We start from the raw sequence: 24,722 nt of genomic DNA on the forward strand, positions 1-24,722 counted from the left end.
GTAAGGGGGTAAGTAAGGGGCTGAGGGGGTAACTGAGGGGGTTAGGAAGGGGCTGAGGGGGTAACTGAGGGGGTTAGGAAGGGGCTGAGGGGGTAACTAAGGGGGTAACTAAGCCGTTGAGGGGGTAACTAAGGGGGTAACTAAGCGGTCGAGGGGGTAACTAAGGGGGTAAGGAGGTGGGTAGGGGGTAACTAAGGGGATAAAGGGGCGGGTAAGGTAAGGGGGTAAGTAAGGGGGTAACTGGTGGGCTGAGGGGGAAGGGCCCGCTGTGGGGGGGCCGCTCCTCACCCGCTTGCTCCTGGCACAGGGGGGCTTCGCGGCGCCCAAACGGTGGCGCCGCCTCTTCACCTTGCCGCCGGCCGCTCCTCCTCCTCCTCCTCCTCCTCCTGCTCCTCCTCCTCCTGATCGGGCTCCTGGGCTGCCGCCCGGCGCCCCGCCGCCACCGGCCCTGCCACCGCCGGCCATGCCGCTGCCGGTCGCGCCGCTACCGGTCGCGCCGCCCGAGGCCATACCGCCCCCCCCCCGCGTTCGGTGCCGTCACGGGGCCCCCCCGCCCCCCGCCGCCACGCGCCGCGGGGCCTGCCCTGCCCCTCGTGGGAATAAAAATGTTGTTTTTGCAGAGTTACGTTGTTTAAAGGTAAGGAATGGGGTATCGAGGTGTGCTTGCAGCGATAAGAACGCTTAGCAGGCGACCTTGTAAAATGCAGACAACCAGACTCCGTAGAACAATTCGGGGAAAATCACGGTGTTGAGTCAAGTCAGGTAAGTGAAGAACCATTACCGCTTCAACCAGTAAAAAAGTCGAAAGAAATTCGAAATTTAACAGGCCGGCAACTGAAGGCCATGCATTGTCTGGGAAGCATCAGACAGATTGTGAGCCTGGATCACCCCCTCAGCGGGGAAACAGGGGAGGGTCCCGTCATCAAAAAGTATATAAACTGGGTTTTGGAACCAGCAGGGGCGCTCCTGCTCGTGGGACGCCCGCCACTGCGATCGCGAATAAATTCCTGCTTCGCTGAGCTCCTCGCCTGAGCCCAAGTTATTGGCTACGGAGTGTTTCTCACAATTTGGGGGCTCGTCCGGGAGCCAGTCGCCTACTGGGGAGCCCCACCGCCGCAGCAGCAGGAAGGCATGCCCCGCTGATTTCAGCGGTCCTGTGCATCGACGGCGGCGGTTCTGCGGAGAGCTGACAGAGGGCCCGAGACTGATGAAAGAGGCAGGATCCGTGAAGGAGTGGGGAAGGGAAGAAGGCAGGCACTCCGGCTTTGAGAATTGATCCGGTAACTCTGTGCACAGACCAAGGTAAGAAATAGGAAGTATTGCCTTGGGGGTCGGGTGAGACTCTGTGTGCCGTGTGATTGAGACGTACTTTTGTACGGAGCGAGTGTGGAGTCCTGATCCGCGGTTCCGCAGCTCCGCGAGGGGCGCGGCCGGAGACGGACGAAGCGTGAGATAAGGGAGAGAAAGGAAGAGTCTCGGGAAATGTGGTGTATGGTAAGCCCTTGCACGGGGAAGTGCTTGGCAATACACCAGGGAAATTTGGTGTGCGGTAGTCCTCGCACGGACGGGACGCCCGCCACTGCGATCGCGAATAAATTCCTGCTTCGCCGAGCTCCTCGCCTGAGCCCAAGTTATTGGCTACGGAGTGTTTCTCACACCCTCCCCCTCCCTCCCTCGCGCGCCCCCTCCCCTCACGGGAACGCGCGCCCCCCCCTCCCGCTGCCGCTCCCGTTCCTCGCCCCGCCCCGGTCCCGTCCCGGTCCCGCCGCCCTCCCGCTCCCGCCCTCAGGACCCGGCCGCCATAATGAACCCCGGCCCGGCCACCGTAAGCACGGGGCTAGGAGTCACCTCCAGAGCCTCCCCGCGCCGTGGCGCCGACCGCTGGTGTGCCGCAGCACCGCGCCGGGCGTGGGACGGCGCCCCGAGCCCACAGTGCTCGTCAGAAAAGCCGCGCACCGACAACCGATACCCCCGCACCGACAACCAACAGCCCCCACGCCGACAACCAACGCACAAGCAGTGTTTTAGGCCGGATTCGTGGCCCCGTTGGTCCGGGAGGCAGTCGTCACGCTAAATTCTACCCCACGGCAGGGGAACGATGGGCATCGTGACAGATCGCCGCCCCAGAAAATAAACACATAAATAAAGAATAAAAACGATAACGGGACATGAATCGTGCCCTTAATAACAGACATTGGGCAGTGAAATCACCGACTTCTGCAACAATACGTGCTCAGGGAACTGACTAAAACCCCTCCTGCATCGGCCATGTAATAGCTAGGCAAACATCACATAATACTTCCCTCCCTCATGTACACCAAACCTATTAAGGCAACCATAGTAGCGTGATAACGTGATTTTTCTCCTCCAGATCAGCGTCAAAGGCAGCTACGCTAGGTTTGCTCATAAGTTCAAACGCTGCTTTATTTATTTATTTAAATGCCATTTTTCTTATTTAGAAGGATTTCCATAGGGTGACAGGCCTTTAATGACACTCACGACTCAGAAACATTTGCCGATGCAGTCAAACGGTGTCTATTAACGCGAGGCACTGAAGTTAATTGGTATTAAAAATGAGCCAAAACGAAAGGCAAGTATCTGCGTGTCCAGCAGAATGACAGCGATCATCACCATTTGATCAACCTTCCCTGTGAGTTCTATCTGCAAGTTACTTTGAGGTAGCGCTAGAAAGAAGCGGTTGGTCCAGAGCATCCCTGCAAAAAGAAACATCCACGGCTTAAGTACCGTTTACTCTTTTGGTATCCTTTTAAGTACTTTTTACCCGTTTCGGACTCCTGCCTCTTCCCGGCTCACTGATGACAGCATTAGCAGCCCCTCAAGCTACTGTCCTACAGCCTTTCCCATCAGTGAAGAGATAGGAAAAACCCCACTACTTCTTGGAAGAGAAAACCAGCAGGTTTTTGAATAAAAGCACTCTCTGTTGCAGCTAGGTACAATGAAAAGAGTTTATGAAATCATTACGGGACATTCTTGTAGAAAACTTCCTCAAGCTTGGAAGAAAAAAAAACATTTCAGCTAAGTAAAACAGAAAATAACTGGAAGAAGTGAAGTATGGCGGTGTTGGAAAAGTTGCTTCAAAGACTTGTTTAATTAAAAAGAAGGAAGAAAGCAAGTCCCTACTGCAATCCCATCTTTGTCAAACTGATGGCGGGCACCAGTACGATGTGTTCAGCTAACACAGGCTGGAAGTTGTAACTGCAGCTGTGAAGTTTACCCAGTAAAAAGACTCCGCAAAGCATTCTAGCAGTTCCGATGCAATCACTGCTTCCTGAATTTGTGACTCATGGTTAACACGGCAGTACAGGAAGAAGTCTGGCATTCACTGTGCTCTTACGGTAAAGAATCTGCACTGCGCACACCATCCCAAGCCAGGTATGCGCTCCTAACAGGAAAGGACGATAGGCTGATAAGTCTCAGCAGAGGGAAAAAGACATCAGAGAACTACTTTATAACAGCAGCACACGGGCTGCAACCAACGTTCTCTTCCTCTCATCATTTTCATTTCTGTGGACTCCAAGAGAATACACTCCCAACATTTTTCAGCTCTGGAGAACAAACAGCCCAACCAATCTCATTCACTGAACTACAAAACTGGTATTTTCGCTATCTAGTCCGGAAAAGGAGGCGCACGTCTCTAACGTACAGTGTAGAGACCTTGTTAATAGGCAAAGTCTGCATAAAATAGGTGGCCACAGCCTGATTTTCTGACGTTCAGGGCCTTGGGTCACACACCACCACAGCATCAGACTTAATGAAGTCACCAATCTATGTGGGCCTCTCGTTACACAGGTCACATGTTATGGACCAACCTCTCAAAGGCCAAAAACCAGCACTGATACTGCCGGGCCAACACATATCTGTAGCATCCCATTTCTGGGTGACAACACAATGAATGTTTCCACAAAGTACTCGATGCAACCTAACTACTGTGTTTGGTGATGCAAAGCAAGCCGTGTCAAAGCAGCGTAGCACCCAGGCACATTCCTGGAAGATGTTTTGCTGCTCACATTGAAGAAAATAGATAAAAAAATCCTGTGCAGTTTGCACTTCTGAGCTCAAGTACCACAGCTATGCACTGCAATTGAAGTGGCATCAAACCTTGTAAGGTTTTGAAGCTTCAGCACTGCCATCCAAATTCAAGGAGGCTGCATCTTGAATTTGCCCCAGCTCAGTCCCCTGAAACAATTCCATAGACACGTACAAGCAACCCTTTTCCCACCCAGATTCTTTGCTTCATCTATTCCACCTCTACCTTGTGTCATATTCTTATTAATCTGCCCCTCAAAAGACTCCCTGGCTCACACAAAGAAGCAACCCAACAAATCCCTGTTCCCAGCCACGTTGCTTTCATGCTTTGGGAAGAGTTAACTGCAACAGCTCTAACTGTGATGCCACCTCACCCCCTCCACCTATGTGAGGTTCTTTGCCTTCTGTCTCCTCCTACGTGTACACCTGCACTAGAACCAGGAAGAATGTGCTTCCTACAATACTCCAAGAGCCTCTTCTGTTTCAGGATGTCATCATTTCAATTCAGGACTGAAAGTATTCCTAGCAAAAACCCAACAGCTAATAGCTAACAGAAGCAGTTGCTGGTGATCAGCTACAAGTAACCTGGAAGTACTGAGGAGTCACAAAAGAGAATTTGCATTACATTTAAGAACAGCATGCAGCTTAGGACCACTGCTTTCACTGACTACACTAAGCCATAAAAAAGAATTGGATTCTTACCTGCCATCACAGCAATTATGGTTTATGTTGCCCCCAACATGTCGCTTACCTAAGGAACCAGGAAAACAAGGGGAAGCTAGATTTTGCTTGTGTCCTAATGCCCATATAAAAATAAAGACAGATGAAATACCCTTACTACCTTGTTAAATTCCATAAGCCGGAAGAGAACGTGCTGCACACAGGTACAAGTAAAATCCCTTGCTGGCAGGTTTGCAGAAACAAATCTTTTATTTACACAGGCAAGTCTATCTTTAGACCCCATTTACCTCTTTACATTTCTTGAATATTTACATGACTTCATGATGCTCCAAGAAGGGAGTGATGAACAAAAAGATTACAGAAACTGTCAAAAGCATAGCAAAAAAAACCCAACCTATCATTGTGCTTTAAAACTTATGAGCTAGAATAATGTAGAAGAAATGTAGTTTTAGCACTTTGGCCATAACGGTCATGCTCTAGAAGACACTTAAATAGCAGAGGGGATTTCAGAAGTGACCGTATCCAGAGGTTGCCAGTGACAATTCATGAGTGAATCGTAGAGTTCTTCGCTTGTCTCCGTGAATTGTCTGTTCATTTCATCAACATCCAAGTAGAGCTGTGGATCTGAAAATAAAAGCCTGGTAAGTCCAAGTATCAAATCTGAGGCATGCGCACAAAAAAACTTCACGTGAAATGGCTAATAAAATGTATTTTAAGCTAAGTGTAATAAGCTATTAGATCTACTAATTTTAGTGAGGTATTTAGTCCTCTAAAATTTTGAGCCTCACAACTCCAACTTTTGGGAATTTGTATATTAGAAGGCTGGGACTAGAACTGTCTTTCAAGATAAAGACAAAGACAATGTTTAAGATAGTAAAGATAACGTTTACGGATAATCAGCCATGAAACCCTCCCAAGAGTCATTTAATTCACTTCTACGGCAATACACGTTACATAGGATAGTTTCTAAACACTAACACAAAATGCCTCCACGTGAGGAACTTTGCAAACCTTCCAGGACACAAATATGTTTTGTACCGTATTTGTAAGTGCAAGCTGAATCCTCCTTTTGGAATCTGCAACATAAGCTTTTACCTCAGGGTGGAGAACAAAGCTTTTGCATATTACTGAGTTTCTAATATAAAATCTGTTTAGCGGAACCAATACAAAGAACAAAATTCTGTCTTAGACCATTTTCAAATGGGAATGAAGGCACAGGTACAAGAAACCTGCTGCGAAGCATTGACAGTGTCCCGTTTTACTTGATGCGGTCAGTGTATGCTGTATCAGCTTTAAAACCCCAGCTGATTGCAGATCAACCCCACAGAGGTTTGACCTCAGCTGAATTTTCAAGATGTTCTTCATCCAGTAGAGGTTGGCTTGTATTGTTAAAAGGCACAAGGATGGCTAAACTCAAGTGACAATGATAGAACCCTTATTACCGTCAGTAATTAGGTCATCACCGATTGCAGTCATAACTGAAGATTCCTGAAAGACAGAAAAGGCTAAGTTTAATCATAACTCATTTCAGAAAGCATCACAGATTCAAAGTGCTGCAGTCTCAACCCATTCCTTCTTCCTACAACTACAAGGATAGATGGCATTTTATCTACTTATTTTTAGAAGAAAGCCAATATTACAGTACAGGTTGGAAGGGACCTCCGGAGGTCACAACTAATACATTGACCACGATAAGACCACTTACAACAACTGTTTAATTTGCTTTAAGCAAAGCAAATCAGAAGAACAGGAACAGAAGAAGCGTACGCAATTATGCTGTCAAAACCATTCTTTGGTATGCGTGAACAAATAATGGTGTATAAATCACTAATTCTATGGATTTACTATTTAAGCACTTAAATACAAACACCTCTGAATGGAATCTGCTCTTTTAACTTCACACTAAGCAGAAAGCATGTTTTCAACTTCGGATTCTTTTTGCTGATTCACACAAATCTGTACAACATATTATCTGTGAAATATTTTCTTTACAGCAAGCGTGCAGTATCTTTACCTCAAAAACAGCTGGAGCCATTAAAGAATCTCCTAAAGAGCAGTCTCCAACAGCTTGCATGCTGTCATAGGGAGCATAGGAGCTGTAGTTGTAGTCAGCGTGAGCATCTTAACTCCTCTGCGAGTGGTAGTTCTGGTAATCTTGGCAATAATCATTATAGTTGTATGACTGGTACCGCTGCAATTCTGCTTTCAGTCTGAAACATGAGAAGTTGCATACAGTCAGAGAACAGAAACTGTAAACCCAGTTCTGAACTTAAACAATTTGTCAGCTTACATACTTCAAAACTTAAAAGGAAGCTTTCCTAAACAGTCACCTAAGTGACAGCTTAAGTCACAGCTCAAAACCTCATTTCTATAGAAGCAAGCATCCTCACCTTTGCCAATACCAGAAGGAATTGTTCTCATGGATTAACTCCAGAGCCTTGACATGGTTACCTGTACACATCAAGTATTTTTAGCGTTGGCATAAGCAAGCTGCTGCTAAGTCTCTGTGCTTTGCTAAAGATTGATTTAAGACCAGAGACATTTATCAAGCACAGCTGCTTTAAAGATGCAGTCTTAACCCTTCTATCTTTTGTTTGGTTAATTACTAGATCTTATTTCCAGAAAGAAGTGAATGGAGTCAGATTATCCATTTCAAAGAAGCATCTGACGCTGCCTGTCAGTTTGCCATGTCTACCTCCACCTGCTCAGTTTTTTTGTTTGTTTAAAGTCCATTAAACATTCAACAGCTGCCAACTATACCGCTCAGGTGAAGTCAGTCTTGCTTAACAACACAATCGCGATTCTCCAGCGTGACGCCTTATTATTAGTGGGAGAATTACAAAATACACTGGTTCTTAAGAAGAAAGGGCCAGCTGATTAGCTTTCACTACTTTCCCTTTCAAGATTTTCTCAGGGGCAGCTTCAGACTAATGACAAGAACCAAGACAAGTGCTATCTGTACTAAAACTGAGGTACACTGCATAAAGAACATTCAGATAACCCAGCTGCATATTCAAAAAAATCCGCTGTTTAGACTTGTCTTCACTGATTCTGTACAGGCAGACCTCCTGTGGTTGCAGTGCCCAGTTTCTCTGACTTGAATTGGGGATGCAGAGAAGTGAGTTCTATGCTTTTGGGGAAGAATACAAGCTGAAGGCATTCTGAAATAGCTTCCAAACTAAGCAAACATGAGGGACAAACTAATCCAATGGCTGGGTATTTCAATGCTAAGAGAGCACGGTACTCAGCCATTCAGAAACGTATTACTGATGTGTATTTTAATACCTACATTTGTTTCAATACTGCAAAGCTACACAAGTTCTAATAAAGAGGTAATCCATTGTCTTGTTACTGTAGTAAACAAACAGAAGATACATCATCTTAGGTCTTCTGCTTCCAACTGCACTCTTCCTACATACAGTTGTGTAGGGAAGGAAAATCTGAAAATACTGTTGACGTTCTTCTGGATAGCCGAAGCAAGAAAACATGTTTGTGGCTTATTCTTGTTTTCAAAATAAAACATATTAATTTAATCAAAAAATTTTGGCAAAGAATTTTGGACAGTGCTCTCTTGGAGAAGAGCATTTCCATTCTAAAGCAGAAGGAGGCAACATTTGCAGAATTATGCTAGGTAAACAGAAACAGAAGTGTCATTTTTTACTATTTAACAGAACACACAAGCTAACCTCATGAACATACTGAAATTGTTTATATGAAGTCCTGTTTTGTCAGTATCCTGGATCAGAGTTCATCAAATTTGGTATCAATTCTTTAACCGTTCAGAGACCTGAATTGCCTTAAATAAGTGATAGAACTGAGCCGGTAGAGTAAGAAACCCTCTCAGGAAGTGCTAAGCTTTAAACTCCCCATTGCCCTAAGCTCATGAAAAGCAAAGAATAGCATTCTAAACCTGTTCTAGTAATAACGCCTTTGGCTATCTCCCTGCGTTCCCATTTTTCCCCCCCACTTCTTTCCTGTCAACCCACTGTAAAACTAGTTATGTGCTTCTCTCAAACTAGAGGGAAAGCTCTAAGAACAAGAACTCCCTAGCATATAAAACCACTTCTTGTCCCTTCTACCTTATGCAGGCCCAAACCTGAAAATATTTACCAATGCATTCAGCTTTGCTACTGTTGAGAAACAAGGCTGGTTACAATGGCAGCTAAGCCCAAGTTGCGCTGTCTGGCTAGACTTAACAGTTGGATTCCCCCAGCCATCCTGAAGCAGGTTGATGAATCCAGGGAGTCAAAACATAGGACTTCTGCATTTCTGGTTTTGTAGACTGCATCCTGTGTACAGCCACTACAGCAAGGGCCACAGACTTTCCAAAGGCAGAGCTACAAGAATCTGATTATTTAGAATAACTGTATCAATGCACAACTCCTTGGTTACCTTTTAGAAATTCCTATGCTCAGCCGGATTCCTTTTCCCCCCAGACCTGGTGCGTTCTGGCAGTCTTGCAGTGCCCTCATCTGATCACCTTGCTCACCAAATCTGTCATAGGCATACCCTCTACTATTTTCAAAAGGGAGAAAACCAATTCTGGTATGCATAACAGTTACAAAGCTAACAAATTCAGTTTCTGTCTTCTACAAAAAACAGAAGATAGCAGCTACTATAGCTTCTATTACTTAAGCAACCTCTCTGGCATGTGCACGTGCACAGAAAAGGCTTTCACCAAATTAAAAAACTTGGGCCAGAAGCAAAAAGCTTATTCCTTGGTAGCATTAAGATGCAACTCACTGAGAGCCAGCAAAACAATACATTTTAAGTGCTCTCTGCGTAAGTAATCAGATTCCATATTTCTGCATATACAGCAGTTAATCAGTTAGCACTAACCCACTCCTTTTGGAGCCACAAACTTTATTGGTCACAAACACCAAGAGCTGGCTGTAATTATCTGAACCAGTATTAACCGGTACCTCTGAACTCTTCAAACAAAAATATCTTTCAGGTGCTCTTAGAAGAACAACATCAATTGCCTGCAACAATTTGATGGCTTTGCTAAACGGAGCACTGAAAAGCACAGTGGTACAGTTTCTTTTGTAGCCTGTTCAGAAATTATAGCCCCATGCCTACAGCTTCAAATCAGGCCAAGCTTACCAGCCCAACTCTTACAGCTTAAGTTCACTGCACTCGAATGCCTTCAAGACGTGCTTTTAGGAGCCATGGAGAAGAACCCTCTGGTAAGACCACCATTATAAAGTACTGAGTGTTGTTTTACACTTAAAATAGAACTATCTGTTACAGTCATTCATCAGCTTTCCCTAGGCTGCTGCTCTCTCACTACTGAATGTGATCCTGCTTTCAGTTTCCCACTAACTTTTTCCCCCAGCGTTTATGGCCTCTTTTCATCTACGACACTTTTAAGGGACTACACCGTGTTGAAAAATGCTGGTTAACATTTCCTTTTACACAAGGTGCCTCATCGAATTTTCCTGACTAAACCAAACCCCAGAACCTTAACTAGAAGAGGAAGCACACAAACACACACGCCTCCCTGGCCACCATATCTCCCCAAAACATATCTGTTCAGTAACAGACCAACTGTAAGAATACTGCGATTAAAATCAGTATAGCTCTATACACTGCTTTTGTTCGGGATTACTAGCTAATGTCCTTTCCCTTACCCCTTCTGGAATTAATACTGAATTCTGTACTCCAAAACGCGGTTCTTAAGTCATACAAATGACATTTAACAATCAGAATTTTTCCACACAGTGATCCTCAATAAAAACTTCAATCCTCTACTGCAGTCTTTCAACAAATTAAAGGAATACAAAACTGGCTAATAACTGTTCAGTGATTTTTGGACCTTTGTAGCACTAGAGTAACAGCAGTACACTCTGCAGCATAGTTGCAAGTACGTGGGAATAATCTCTTTTTTTCTCTGAAAGGTGTGAGGCCTCTATTTCACCCTACTAAAGATTTTACCACCAACTGTACTGCTAGCATTGAGACACTGCAACTTCTGTGCTTGTATGAGATGCAGGACAGGTTCCTTAAGGTGTCGCAATTTTTTGTCTAAACCTAGTGTTGAGATCAAAAAAGGGATTGCTACTAATTGCGTACGTATCAATAACCAGGACAGAAGACATGCTGCATATAGGAATTAAACTTTTTCTAAAGCTCTAGTACATGAACATATCAAATCCCGCAGATTTTTTCTAGTATGGTTTCAGCGGTCTTACTTGATGGACATAAGCGCACAAGTGAAGACAAAAGATACTCTGTTTACCTGAAGTACTGGTTTGCAAGTACTGCTTCTCTTCTGTCCTTCCCAAAATAAACTGTGAGGCAGCTGCAGACTCTGCACCTGAACACTCTGAGTGAACACCGAATGTAAATGATGGCAAGGCAGCATTTTGTGGACGCAGCCGCAGCACCAAAACCTGCAGAAATAAGTGAATGTCAAGTCCGTAACCCACGGTGTATCTGCAGTACGTGAAGGTTTGAACTACATTCTAGTCCTGATCTTTCCAGTCAAAACTGTTTAACAAACAACCCACCAAACAGTAAAACAAACAAGAAAACCCCATGCTTCCTCTCTACATAAAACTTTTCACAACTGTGTTTTCTGCCCACCACCTGGCTTTAAAAAGTATACGAACTTCTTTGACAGATCATGTTTTTAGTCTGAACTCCAAATGAACAACGTGTAGGGCATGTAAAGAACAAGCACGTCATTAATGAAAGCTTTTCTCTAAAAAGGATAAACTTATTCTTGGGGAAAAGTGTGGAAACAGATGTTATCTAGGCAATATTCCTACAGGAAAAACGAATAATTTTGCCACACCTCAAAGGAAAAAATAATTGTGCTTAACAGGTAAGAAAATAAAAAAAATCAGAGCAAACCAAAAAATAAATCACAGAATATGCATCCTCATTTTAATCATTAAGTATTACCTCTGAGCTCTGCTTTGGTGCTTGGCTTTGCACTTTCACAGGCTACACACTTCGTGGCCTCTGCTTTGTTTTGAACCAAGCAGGTCTCCCAATCCCAGCTTCCTTCGGGCTTCTTGAATTTGTCTAAATCCAGAAATTCTCCAGAAGGAGCAGAAAATGCAGATGCACTGCTACTGGTCACAGGTGTTGGACCCTCTGTGAGACAAACAAGACAGTTAACCATCCTGTTTGAACATGAACTATAAAATGAACATTAACTTTTAAATTTGATTTGTCAAATCCCACAGAAATGTTCAAAATTACTCCACAACTCCCCCCCCCCCGCCCCTGAAAAAAATAAAAGCCACCAAAAACCCACAAAGAAACAAACAAACAAACAAAAAAACCAGAGTGGAACTCAAAGCTTCCAAACAACACACAACTCTGTTCAGCACACAAGCTTCTGCTGCTGTTGACCACAGTGTAACCTCCATAAAGAGGCCTGACAGGTGCCTTTTAAAAAAAAGGTGCCTTTTAAGAGAGAAGCAGAAGATAACGCTTCAAATTCAAAACCGGAAAGACAAGAATGGCTCTTCCCTTCCACAGCACACGCAGAAAACTTTTATCCTAGTATTACTTGCATCGCTCTTCCTCCTGACAAGTGCAACGTAACCGTGCAATTCACTGCACCATGGTCACAGTAAACCCCTCATTTCCAAAATTCCTCCTTGCAATGGCAAGAGCCTCAGACAAAGATGCCGACTGACCGCTCAGAGGTTGGAAGTCCAAGAGAATCAACTCTGTCTGAAATCCATTATCTTACCTCATGAAATTTCAGTCTTACCGCACAGGATGAATACAAAAGCCCGGTCTAGTCCATCTTAATTTGTTTCTTCCAGGATATATTTGCACAGGTGTTTTTCGATGTAATGGCATGTTAAATGACATTTAGAGTCAAAGTTAGAATTAGAATCGTATTTTAAAAACAATACAACCACGCTCAAAATCAATTACGGTCACACACAATGGGAAACAACCCAGTACTGCCCTGAAGAAGTTACCCAGCGGGTCACTCGCTTTCTTGAAGCCTACCACTGACCTTCATAGGCATCTCTCTGCTTTAGCTTAAGACTAGTTAAGACTACACTGTCTTGAAATCTGGCTTCACATCTCCCCTCAATTACATACAAACGGTGAGTAGAGGCATTTTGGACACATTCTGTAATTTTTTTTACTTATTTTTTGAAAGAGAAAAACGCAGTCATTTTTAACTCTTTCTATGGAGTTCTCATTTTCGCCAGTGAAAAATCACTATGTTGTTTTTAAATTAAGTCACCCACTTCAGCCATCTTCCCTCACCAGCTGCAAAGCCGGGGGTATCTGCATTGATCCAGCTCCGTACTAATACATTTCACAATCAGTTCAATTTATGCGACAGGCTGGAACCTGGGCTGAGACCTCTGAAGTGCCTGTAAACCAATCCTGCAGACAGCCGCTAATCCATCAACCGTACCTGGGAATCGTGTTGCTTAAAATATTCCATATATGCAACGTACTTTTATTCTGTACAAGATTCACAGAGGCTAGGATGGAAACAACAGGAAAAAAAGGACCATACCTGGTTTCTCAGACTGACAGGCTACACATTTGTTATCTTCCGTCTTATTTGGTACAAGGCATATTCCACAGTCCCAAGAGCCTTTCGCCTTCTTAAATTTGTCTCCAAAGCCCAGAGTGGCTGTTGTGTCAGTGCTGCTCGAGGAGGATGTCACTGTCACCGAGCTGTCTGTGACCACTGGTCATGTCAGAGCAGGCATTACTCCCGTTCCAGGTTTTGGTGTCTCACATGCTATACATTTTGTAGCTTCCGGTTTGTTTTGGACAAGGCATGTATCGCAATCCCACGTTCCAGGTACTGTTTTGAATTTGTCTCCAAAGCCCAGCATCCCTGCTGGGGGCGCTGCTGGCTTTGAGGTGTCGCATTGACTTGAACTTACTGTCTGTTTCATACTCTCAACTGTTGACGCTTTAGTAGCTTGACAAGTTACACATTTGTCCTTTATGTCTTTGTTTTGCAGAAAAGGGTCACATGTATCAGATTGCCAGTACGATGCTTGTTTAGAAGTCTCTTTACCTGCAGAAAAAGTTGTTATTGCAGGCCTAGTATAAACCACTGTGCTTGTTGTAGGTTGTGCAGACGTAGAAGAGCGTGTTTTCAACAATCCAAAGTCTAGGAAGCAAGAAAAAAAAGTCTTCCTGTTAGCGCAGCACCTCACTACATGTAACTAAGTGACTTTACTAGAGGGCAAAAATTTCAACTCAGGTGCCAATGGTTACAACTAGACATTCAGACCGAGCGCAACAGGAAGTCCCCAGAAATCTTATCTAAACGGATGAAATTTCATCTGCTGCACTGGGTCACAACAGAACATTTCGTTAAAGCTTCATTTAACTCTTTGTTTCCAAGCAAGCTTTAAATCAACATTTTCACTGGTCGATACAAGTACAAACAGACAGTAGCTGACTGAAATCTGACAGTCCAACGTGGAATGGAAATAATACAATTTGATTAAGACGCGATGCCCAATCGAATCAAATTTCTAAAGCTCCTCCTTCCGTAGCAGATGACTCAAATCTACTCCAGTAACTGTACAGAAGTTTGTACTCGGAGCAGCAATCCGTACGGTATTTTCCCACAGATGCTGAATATTAATTAAATAATAAAAACTCAAGACAATTGAACAACTGTCTAATTTTCTATAATCTTTTTCAAAATGCATCGGACACAGGACAACTCCTTATTTAAAAGGTGGCAATTTTAACAGAAAAGACAAGCTACTAATACAGAAAGACTAAAGGAAATGCATCTTAAACAGCAGCTCAAGTTGCTTGTAAATCTACCTTGAACATAGTTGTTTTGTGGTTTGTTTGTTGGTTTTTTTTTAGTCAAAACTGAAGTCTTTGAACAATGTGGATTTCGATTCTGCTTCTTTTAAACCGATAAAGAAAGTGAATGTCACTTCACTCAGAGGTCTTTCCTTAAACAAAATGCACAATGTATTTTCTCTCACTTAGCTCTTTCCAGTAGAGAAATGTGCTGCCTTCTTCACAAGTATGTAAGTTAGAAGACTTTTGGGAAAAGATCAAATTCAATAAAGCCCTTTTTCTTAAAAGATATCTTTTCCACAGACACACTTTATGAAACTGTTGAAAACAATTGCAATTGCTTAAAAACAAAATTCAGAAAAGGGTTTTTAACGTAAAACACTCCACTTCTGTTTGCAGTTTAAATTTTAATCCACAGGAGCCATTGTAAGCTAAGGCCCAAAGATTCGCAGCTTTCGCCATGTATTTGGAACTGAAGCTCTTTCCTATTCTTTCTTCACCTGGGCTGAAGGTGGGACAGGAGTGTTGAGCTTTACAAACATTTCCTTTTCAATTCCACAAATTGTATTTACTTAAAATGAAACACCGATTATCTGGCTAATTCTCTTAGTACCTCATTTACAATTACATCCTAACACGTAAAGGAGATGCAACCCATCTGCTTTTCATCTTGCAGTTTTACTTCCAGCAACAAACACCACTTAGAATAGAAGGGGGCAGATGCACCCTAACAAACGCAGCGCTTAATGTAATGCTCTCCTACATTCATATTTATAGCAGATACTCTATTAACCATAAGTCGTGTGTTGGTTTTTTTTTAATAAAAAATGCTAGCGTATTTTTTGCAGCATCTTTTTAAAAGGAGTTCATTATCTCACCAGGATTTTTTAGAACGTCTAAGACGCTTCCTTCCTTTAAGACGTGGGCAGTGGTGAAGGGACCACCAGCAAAATCTTTGACCTCCTCTTTCTGTGTATTGATGTTGGTTGAGGTGGTGGTGTCTTTTGAAACAAAAGAAAACAAAAACAGCTTTCACAATGTGACCTAGTTAGAGCAGATTATACTCACTTTTGTTAGAAACAAGAATTTCCAGCTTTCATGCTTCTCACATAAGAATCTTCACAAATTCTACTTACTTTGCAATGCTTTATGATTACAAGCAAAACAAAAAGCAACAAAACAAAACAAAAATTATAAAAGCAGATCTGTCACTGGAAAAATACTGCAGAAGTCCAACACTGCCTGGAATTGCTAGCATGCGCAGACAGGACAGATTGAAGATTTAATAAAGAAAAAAAGGAAAATCAGCACTTCAGATCTGAAGTGCTAAAGTTTCAGTTACCTAGGGTAAGAAAGGGCGTCACTGGAGTACCACTGGGTCCAGAAAGTTCTGCCGATTTTACAACGGGAACACTAAATGTAAACCCAATCTGCTATGAACAAGAGAGGTTTTTCAGATTCTCAAGCCACAGGAACTTCAATCGAATGCACACACAAAACCAAATCTGAAAGCTGCTCTTCACATTTGTAGCACGCATGCTGAATGACAAATTATAAGCCAGAAGCCTACATACTTTTCTCCATCAAGGCAGATTCTGCTTTAGTGTTCTGCAACAGCCTACTAAATGCCTAAGAAAAAAAGTCAAGCTCCTTTATTATTTTACTTACAGAAGACGTAGGTAGCACTTCTGCCTCAGTAGATTTCACAACTGGAGATGAAAACGCGAACTCAGGACTGCTAACAGTACTTGTTGGTCGTATCTGTATTTTCAAAAGAATTAAAGGTTTATATTTAAGAGCAACAACTACCTGAATTCACTACCCAACAGAAGTCCCGCAGTGACGTCGAAAAACCTGATGTTTGAGTTATTTTGCAGATAAAAGTAATAATAAAACACAGGGAAGTTTCCAAGTGGGTATAGGACAATATCTTCAAAACCAAATTCCAGAAACTGAGAGGAAAAGCTGGAGATGCTACTTAGGTCTAAATGCACGGAAAAGCAAGCCAGGAAGCTGAAGAACGGCAAACTCAGCCCAATGATACTCCAAGAACTTCAGCAAACACCTCAACATGTTAAAGCAGCTGTCTACTTCAAACCGTACAAAAAATATTTCAAGTACTCTGGAACAGATTAATGTTTATTTTATTGCAATAATATGCCAATTATTGCACCCTAGGCTCATTCTATGTGAGGCTCATATGACCACGTTACCTCTAATTTAATAACTTAAATAAAGTTGTGGTTTAACCATTGCAGGCAACTAAGCACCACACAGCCACTCGCTCACTCCCTCCAAGTGGAACAGGGAAAAGAACTGGAAATAAAGAAGTAAAGTTGTTAAATTTGAGGTAGCATTAATGACTCATCGCATGTAATGGCTACCTGGAAAGACAAATGCCATAACCCTGTACATACTCCCCGCTCCTTCCCCTTCTTTCCCCCAGCATTTATTGCTGAGCACGATGCTAAATGGTGTGGAATATCCCTTCGGTCCTCTGGGCTCCGCTGTCCTGGCTGAGTGCCCTCCCAGCCTCTTGTGCATCCCCGACCTCCTCGCTGGCAGGGCAGCGTGAGACACAGAAAAGGACTTGTCACTGTGTAAGCACTGCTCAGCAACAGCTAAAACACCAGTGCCTTACCAACACTGTTTTGCTCACAAATCTGCAACACAGCATCATCTACTACGAAGAAAATTAACTCTACCCCTGCCCAAACCACTATAAATAACTTGGCATAAAGTCCACACCCCCCTTCCCCCGCAGACTTCCACAGCATTTGAAGCAGTTATACAATCACGTTAAATGGGAGTTGGCAGGCTCTAAGACTGAGAGAAGCAGAATCAAAACATTTATGCCTTTTTCCCCAAACTGGCATACAACCCCAATTCATTCAGCTGCGTAGAAACTAATATTTGTTAGTTTCATGAGCACCACAGAAAAAGTCAACTCGCAATAAAGCAGTATACTCATTGTAAACATTATTTATAGCATAAAGATTTACCTTGCCCGCCGCCGTCGCTGCTGCATCTGCCATGCCTGCCGCCTCCGTTGAATTTGCCACGCTTGTCGTTGCCACTGTTGACTTTGCCTTGTCCTTTGTCATCAGCAGATATGGCATGCCCGCCGCCATTATTGGATATGTCAAGCCTGAGGGCACTGTTGAACACGTTATGCCCGACGTCGCCGTTGTATATATCATGTCCTCCACCTCCTCCTCTGATAGATCTGTCAAGTCCTCCACCTCCGATGGATCTGTCATGCCCTCCACCTCTGATGGATCTGTCATGCCCTCCACCTCTGATGGATTTGCCATGCCCGTCGCAGCTGCTGGAGTTGCCGTGCTCATTGCTGCTGTTGAAACAGCGCTCGGTGATGCTGAGACAGCGCTACTACCAACGAAACTAGAATTGAACTGAGGCAGCGATGCAGCACTGATGGGTAGGGGTATGTTCGGTAGCACTGGTTCCTCCACTTCCTAAAGTTGCAAATTTTAATTTTTCTTATACAAGACATACTACTTTCTCACCCCATCCCACCCAATTTATTAACAAAATTAAATAGAACAAAAATCCATACAAATTAAGAGAAAGCAAGTTTCCAGAAGAAATCCCGATCTCCCCACCTCTGTCTACCACGTCATTTTAATTTATGGCAGGCCTGCTTCCACATTATACTCTATTCAACAACTGTACAGCAAGAACACTGAAAGTTAACTCAAAACCTGTGCAGAACAGAGACGGACAGATCACATTTTTTTTCTTTCTTTTCTATACTTTAGTCATCAAAGCTCTGGAGAAGCATCATCCTTTCTAACTACCCTCGCATGGCTTCAATTAAGAGTACACTCTCAAGACAAGTGAGAAAGTGTTCCTCTTGCAAAATTAGGCGGGATAGCTGCCAAAGTTTCTAAAGTCATTACAGCAGTGAACGTGGAAAAAGGTAATGTTTAAAGAAGCAGGTAGGTTCAACAACCAAACTAAACACAAAAAGCACCAAAGAAAGTCAGACTAGCAGCACTGAAGATTGTGTTCTGGTAAATACAGTCTATACCATGTATCAGGATGCAAATATAAAAATCAGAAGAGAGCCTCTTAACAACTTCAATTTTCATCCCTGCCACTTACTTTATTTGATTACTAAGATTGGATGAGTTATGTTTTAAATGGCATAGAAAATCTGACCAAAATTTGTACAGTACTATCATGATCTACTTAGAAATGACTAGGCAGGGATGTAAGTTGGTACTACTGATATTCAGTGCATCCTGTAGCTTACATCTGTTTCACAGTTTTGATTTGAAAAGTTTATGGAACTTTTGATATTTGGACCATTATTTTATTTGCGTTACAGGAATAAACAACAGTGTTTACGATTTCTTTATATTGCATCATCCAGAAGTCCCATTTAATGATTTGAAACTTAAATTAACTTAAATACTTAATATTAACTTAATATTAATTAAATACTTAATGTTAACATAAATACTTAAATTAACTTACAGGCAGCTTATATAACATCCAATAAAAGAAAAATTAATCTGAATATTCATGGTCATAGTTTTATGGAATAGATTTTTCCTATTAAAATGAGAAAAAAACTCTCTCACAATGAGTTTGGTGAGTATCAAAAACTGAGTCATCGTTAGCAGACATGCAGAATGCTCTCTTCTACTACTCTTTTTCACACTCTTGGCCTGTATCTTTCTGTATGACTTAAATATGAAACCAAAAATTAAGCTTTTTTTTTTCTTTTTATACTTGGCACTCGTTTCAAGTATCATTCCTGTAGAAAAACTATACAAACCTTCACCAAAACATTACTTCTCCTCTTAGGACTCATTCATTCAATTGCTAACGAGAAATGTTATAGTTTGAAGAATCTCCAAGGTAAGAGAATTAAAAATTTCAAAATTACATAAGCAAAGTTCAGGTATTCAAACACAGGAAATCAATTGGAGCCTGCTCTGAAACCCACAAGAAAACAAAAACAATGCAAAAATAAAGCGGTATTGTTATAATTTACTATGATGCAATAAAACTGACACACTTAGCTAGTTACTTCAGTAAGCTCAGTGACAGCAATTAATTTAAGAGTCACTTACCTGTTCTTGTACAGCTCTTGATAAATAGTGTATTCCTCTTTCCCTTCTCATTTTGCCGCCTCCGCTACTCACTCCTGAAGACAGACCATTGGACGCAGCAGTACTGAATTTGTAGCTGGTCACATTGCTAGCACACGACAGTACAGAAGTTGGGGGAAACAAGAGAAAAAAAAATTACCAGCCAAATTTTTTTTTCAAGATATTAGAGCTGTTATTAGTCCTAGAATTGAAACCTGCTGATCAGAAAAAAACTAAAGCTGTCTCACAAGTTGCTAAACGCTGGTAAATACTTGATGTTCTAAATAGGAAAAACTTTATTAACAGCAGCAATGAAAAGGACATACATAAGTGCACCGTTCACACGGGAACAATGACTAAGCCAGAAGACCTGAAATAGAAGAGCTGATTTAGATTGTTATTTTCCAGTGCTTCCTTTAAATAGGACTGGTTCTCTGATTCTGCGATGCACGTGTATCTTTTGCAGGGATATAAAAGAACAGCTCACAAAAATACAGAAAGAGTGCACATATGCACACATACACATGGGAAACACTGCCAACAGCTCTGATAGAATAGGGACGCCTTAGACTTGTGTGGCAAGGTAATATGGCCTAAGCTTCAGAAGCAGCTCTGGCTTTCATGTGGCCATCAGCAGGAACAGCAGAGGTGTTTGGGTATGCCAACATTCCAGAAGTCTTTTCAGACATGAATACAGATCCCTTTTGTAAGGCATACAAAGGCGTTTTTCTGGTACTTAAAAAAGCCTAGCTCAAAACCAGAAAGATATCCTAATCCAAGAGCAAATGGGGAAAAAATAACCCAAACCAGAAGTGGAATAGGGAATAACTCTAACAAAAGTACTATGGCAAGAAAATGAAGTATGCCTGGAAAAACTGTGACCTCAAAGCTTATCTTGCAGCCAATCAGTCAGTCAGTACAAAAGTGCATTAGATCGCACTGGAAGACACCAGGTCAAACTCCCACAATACTGAGGAGGAGAACTGGTCTAAACTTGTCAAATACTTGACAACAGCCTGCTTAGCACTGTAACTGCATAGAGGAAGACAGATCCCTAAGGCAGATGCTCAGACTTTTCTCTAATCCAAACTGTCAATCCATTAGAATTCTGAAAAAAGTCTTACATCAAAATAGATCTTCATTCAGACAACTATCGCTTGCCCATAACAGCCCATATTCCTCTTTCTGTTAACACCTGTGAGCTTCAAGGGGGCAACGACAGTTGTCAGCCTTCAAGCAAGTCTAATCTACAATTGGACTCAGGATATAAAATATATATATATACACACACACGCATAGATATATAGCATTGGTGGGCCAGAGATTTACTGAGTATTCCAACTCAACTGTCCAAAGGGACTCTTGCCAGCAGATCAGTGTGGTGCTCCTGCTCCAGAACATGGCACCCAACAGAGACCAGCATCACAAAAAACACTACCACCACTACCTACTCTACAAACAAAAGGTAGGGCACTGCAATAAACTTTGTGAACGAAATCAAAAGCAGTGTGAGTTTTCTGTATCTCCTTCCTAAATGGAGAAGTAGAAAGGAGTTCTAACAAAGACAATTTAGAACAGTTTGAAAAAAACATAATTACAACCCAGCACCTGATTGCACCTGTACCAGAACCTTAAAGCCAGTCGCTTCCACCCCTAAAAAGGTGGTTGTTGTGAAGTCCAACTTTTAGATGCCAAAACAAAGTGTTGAGTTCTTTCTGCAAGCCAAAGAATGCCCATGGTCACCTAAGAATTGCTTGGCAGATGAGCATAGAGTCAACAAAATTCCCTGCTACTGTTCTTTGAAAAGAGCGACTCCCTAAAAACAGAGTGCAAAGTCTCTTAACTCAAGCATTATTACCCAAAACACCATTTGCCCAGAAGGAAAAGCCATCAATATTATCTGGAGGATAACTCATTTGACCTAAACCAAGAAAGCAGTGTAACACAAAGCAGTCTCCTCAAGAAGAAATTCAATTAATTCTGCTGGATTTTTTTTATTTTAGAGATGAGTTAGCATTTGGCCTCAAATGATTCTAAAGAACACATGGTCTTCATGTGAACTCAAAGCAGACAATTAACTTCATCATGAAAGGAGTATTAAAAAAAAGAATAATAAATCATAAATCTTCCTCCATGTTTTTGCTTAAAAAATAAAGAAAAAAACACATCAATAAACATCCTCCTGAACTGTAACTCACTTCCCCTACTTCACCTTCTAAAGAATGCTTCAGAAAGAATCATCCCATTAGGACAGAGCTTTCAAACTGCAAGCAATTAAATAGCTAAAACTAATAGCTTTTCCCCTAGGGAACATTAGGAGGGACAAATTATTTTGTTATAAGTAAACTGAGTTATAAACCATGAAATATCTGTCAAAGCAAAATTTGTAACGCTACAGATTTAGTTAAACTACAAAATGAGCCATATTTCCTGTAGAAGGAAAAAATAAGGCCTCCAATAGCAAAGATCCTTTCTGTGGATACAGCATTATAACGTGCCTCGTTTCCCATCTTCGTATCCTTCTCAGAAGATAAACTTGGGATAAAAAGTGGTGTATCAGTACTTTTATTCTTGCTCATCTTCCTTCCTTTCACAAAAACAACAATTTTCTCAAAGTTATATTGATCTTCAAACACAATCCAGACTTTGCAGCTGCCTCAAAATACAAAATTTTCATTGGATTTCCCATTCCTTTTACTGAGAACTGTCACCACCTTTCAGGTGCAGACCGTACTGAAAAAGGAGATTTCTTTCTTTCTTCAAGTAAGTTTTAAATTAATAGATGTCATACCTTTCAGATGGTTCTGCTCGCTGTTCTGCAGGCAAAGTCTTCTCTCTCATCCCCTGCAAGTTAAGTTTAGTTCAAGACTTAGCTGAATATGTACAGAATACACAAAGTACCAACAACCACTTCATGTGGTTTTTTGTGGTTTTTATTTTATTTATTTATTTTTAATTTTATAGCCCTGAATACACCTCACCTACTTAACGTTGTTCCCTAATTCAGCATTGTGGGTACAGTTCAGTTAAATTTTGGGGCTAAAGTAAGCATCACTGCTTCACTCAGCATTGAGGACAAACTGATAGAACACTAAATCAAATTTGTCAAATCCTCTAACAAAGAAAGTAATTATTTTAAACAAAATGACAAAAATTGTGTGTGTGGGGGGGAGAGTTTTCATCAAAACTTGTGTTTGCCAACCCCGTAAAAGGGACATACTTTTCTGTTTTCTATCATTTATCAACAAACAAGAAAAAAAAAAACTCTACCCCCCTAAAAACTAAGCAGTTGCTGCTACATTCATTTTAGAACTTTACCAAATGGAGATTGTGCTGGCTAAACAATACAGAGATTGAAAGAGTTAAAAGCAATAAGCAACCAGTATTACTGTCCACTTTGATTTCCAGCCTAAGAAGCCCATACACTTAACAAGTGGTCATTTGTACACTCAGACTGATACTGGAAACACAGATGTTTTCGCAGAAAGAGATGCCCATTTAATTTTATGGAAAATTTATCAGACTCCATCTACTCCAAAGCAATCAAAACCGATAACTCAGCACATTGTCAGAACTCTCACTTGGAGCACATAGCTCACCTGGAATAGTTTACACAGAACACGAGCATGTTTCATCAGTGACAGCTTTGTGTACATGAGAATATAAAAGGAAAACATTTCTGTCTTTTAATATTCTTTCACTGACAACAGGATGACTCAATAGCACATCATGACATCGTGAAAACAACCACAAGACACTGAGTGTTCCAAAAACAGAATTAAATCCATAAAAGCTCAATCTATTTCACAATGGTTCCCACTGCCTTAAAGCTCGCCTCAAACATACTATCAGTACTTTTTGCAAAGATAGGATAACAATTGGTTTGAGAAACATTCCAAGACTGGAAAAAAAAAACAGGCACATAAGGACTCAAAAATGTACTCACTTGGTACTTTGTGTCTACTCTCTGGCAAATTTTGCTGGACTGAGTAGTTGAAGTCGGTGATGGTTCAGAATACCGCGTATAACGCATCGGCTGACGGTTTACTGTTGGTGTCACAAGTCTCTTAACAGGTGGAGGCTGGAATGCATTCTGGGATTCCAGCTTTGAAAGGGAAACAGCAATCAATTTATCCTTATGTCCACCCAAATTAATTCCAATATTTATTGATGAAAACAAATTACAGAACTATAAACCTCCCCCCATCGGTCTTGGCACTCAGTGAATACAATTTGAAAATTCTGAAGACCGTTCAACTTGTAGAGGGAAATCACCAGAAAACCAGTAACGAAATCCATAAAGCTATATATAAGTAGCCAAAGTCTGACTGAATTCCGTTTCAAAATTTGGCAGTTAGCTTCATAGACAAAATAATTCATGCTACCATAATTAAAATAATCCATGTTCCTAGAATATGCTCCTATCTTTTCCTCTGCCCACACTGTGATTTTTTTTTTTTAGTAGCTTAATTCATTAATTTAACATTTGAAGTGATAAGCAACTAATTATACAGGCTTCTGGGCTTCACATCCCCTACATTTTCCCCCTTCAAAGTTACACAAACAATAGAACACACTCAAAAAAAACAACTTGTCAGTCTTACAATAATCTCATTCATTAAAATATGATCCAATGCTTTACATGTGCATTAGATGCACTTCAAGTAGTGGGTTTGACTTCCCTTTTCAAAGCATTTTCACAGACCAGAGTTAATTTTTAACACAGACCACTGTGTGTTCTGCAAAACTGACTTAACTGAACTGTCAGACAGAAAACAAACCCTAAAGGCTACAAGATTTACCGATGGCTCCGCCTGCGGTCTTAAGGATCAGAAAATACAGTCTTAGGAAGCATGCTATTGTTCAAATCAATACCAACAGGAAATCGTTTACACCGCAGCTTTAATTTCACAGTATCTCCCAGCTCTTAGTAATAGGATTCACACTCTCTCTAAAGTATACAAAAATACATCTTTCTAAAAAATATTACATTCAGTTTGAAACCTTGAATAAGACATGTTTTATGTAAGTTCACAAATCTACTTCGAGTGAACGACGGTTCATTGCTGGTTTTAAAGGTAAAAAAGAAAAATATTAATTCCC

At 41.6% G+C, this 24,722-nt stretch overlaps 2 protein-coding genes across 2 annotated transcripts in view; both read right to left on the reverse strand.

Moving 5' to 3' along the window:
* Positions 1-5,175: 5,175 nt before the first annotated feature.
* Positions 5,176-24,722, reverse strand: part of LOC310883925 (uncharacterized protein C6orf52) — a 42,906-nt gene continuing 23,359 nt past the window's right edge. Inside the window, exons 2-4 of the mRNA XM_083805013.1 lie at positions 6,743-6,938; positions 6,171-6,216; positions 5,176-5,352 (exon numbers count right to left, since the gene is read on the reverse strand). Coding sequence (XP_083661139.1) covers positions 5,216-5,352; positions 6,171-6,216; positions 6,743-6,802 — 243 coding nt within the window. The 5' untranslated portion in view covers positions 6,803-6,938 and the 3' untranslated portion in view covers positions 5,176-5,215. The remainder of the gene's footprint in view (positions 5,353-6,170; positions 6,217-6,742; positions 6,939-24,722) is intronic.
* LOC310884047 (uncharacterized protein) lies at positions 6,851-23,760 on the reverse strand (the record flags this gene model as incomplete). The annotated part of the gene is made up of 5 exons (XM_083805228.1): positions 23,566-23,760; positions 22,411-22,463; positions 19,602-19,728; positions 17,502-17,975; positions 6,851-6,874 (listed from the first exon to the last, which is right to left on the reverse strand). The coding sequence occupies exons 1-5, from the start codon at positions 23,650-23,652 to the stop codon at positions 6,851-6,853; spliced, it is 765 nt and encodes a 254-aa protein (XP_083661354.1). The 5' UTR covers positions 23,653-23,760.

This window comes from Anser anser (genome assembly GCF_964211835.1).
Source record: "Anser anser genome assembly, chromosome: 19".
Lineage (NCBI taxonomy): Eukaryota > Metazoa > Chordata > Aves > Anseriformes > Anatidae > Anser > Anser anser.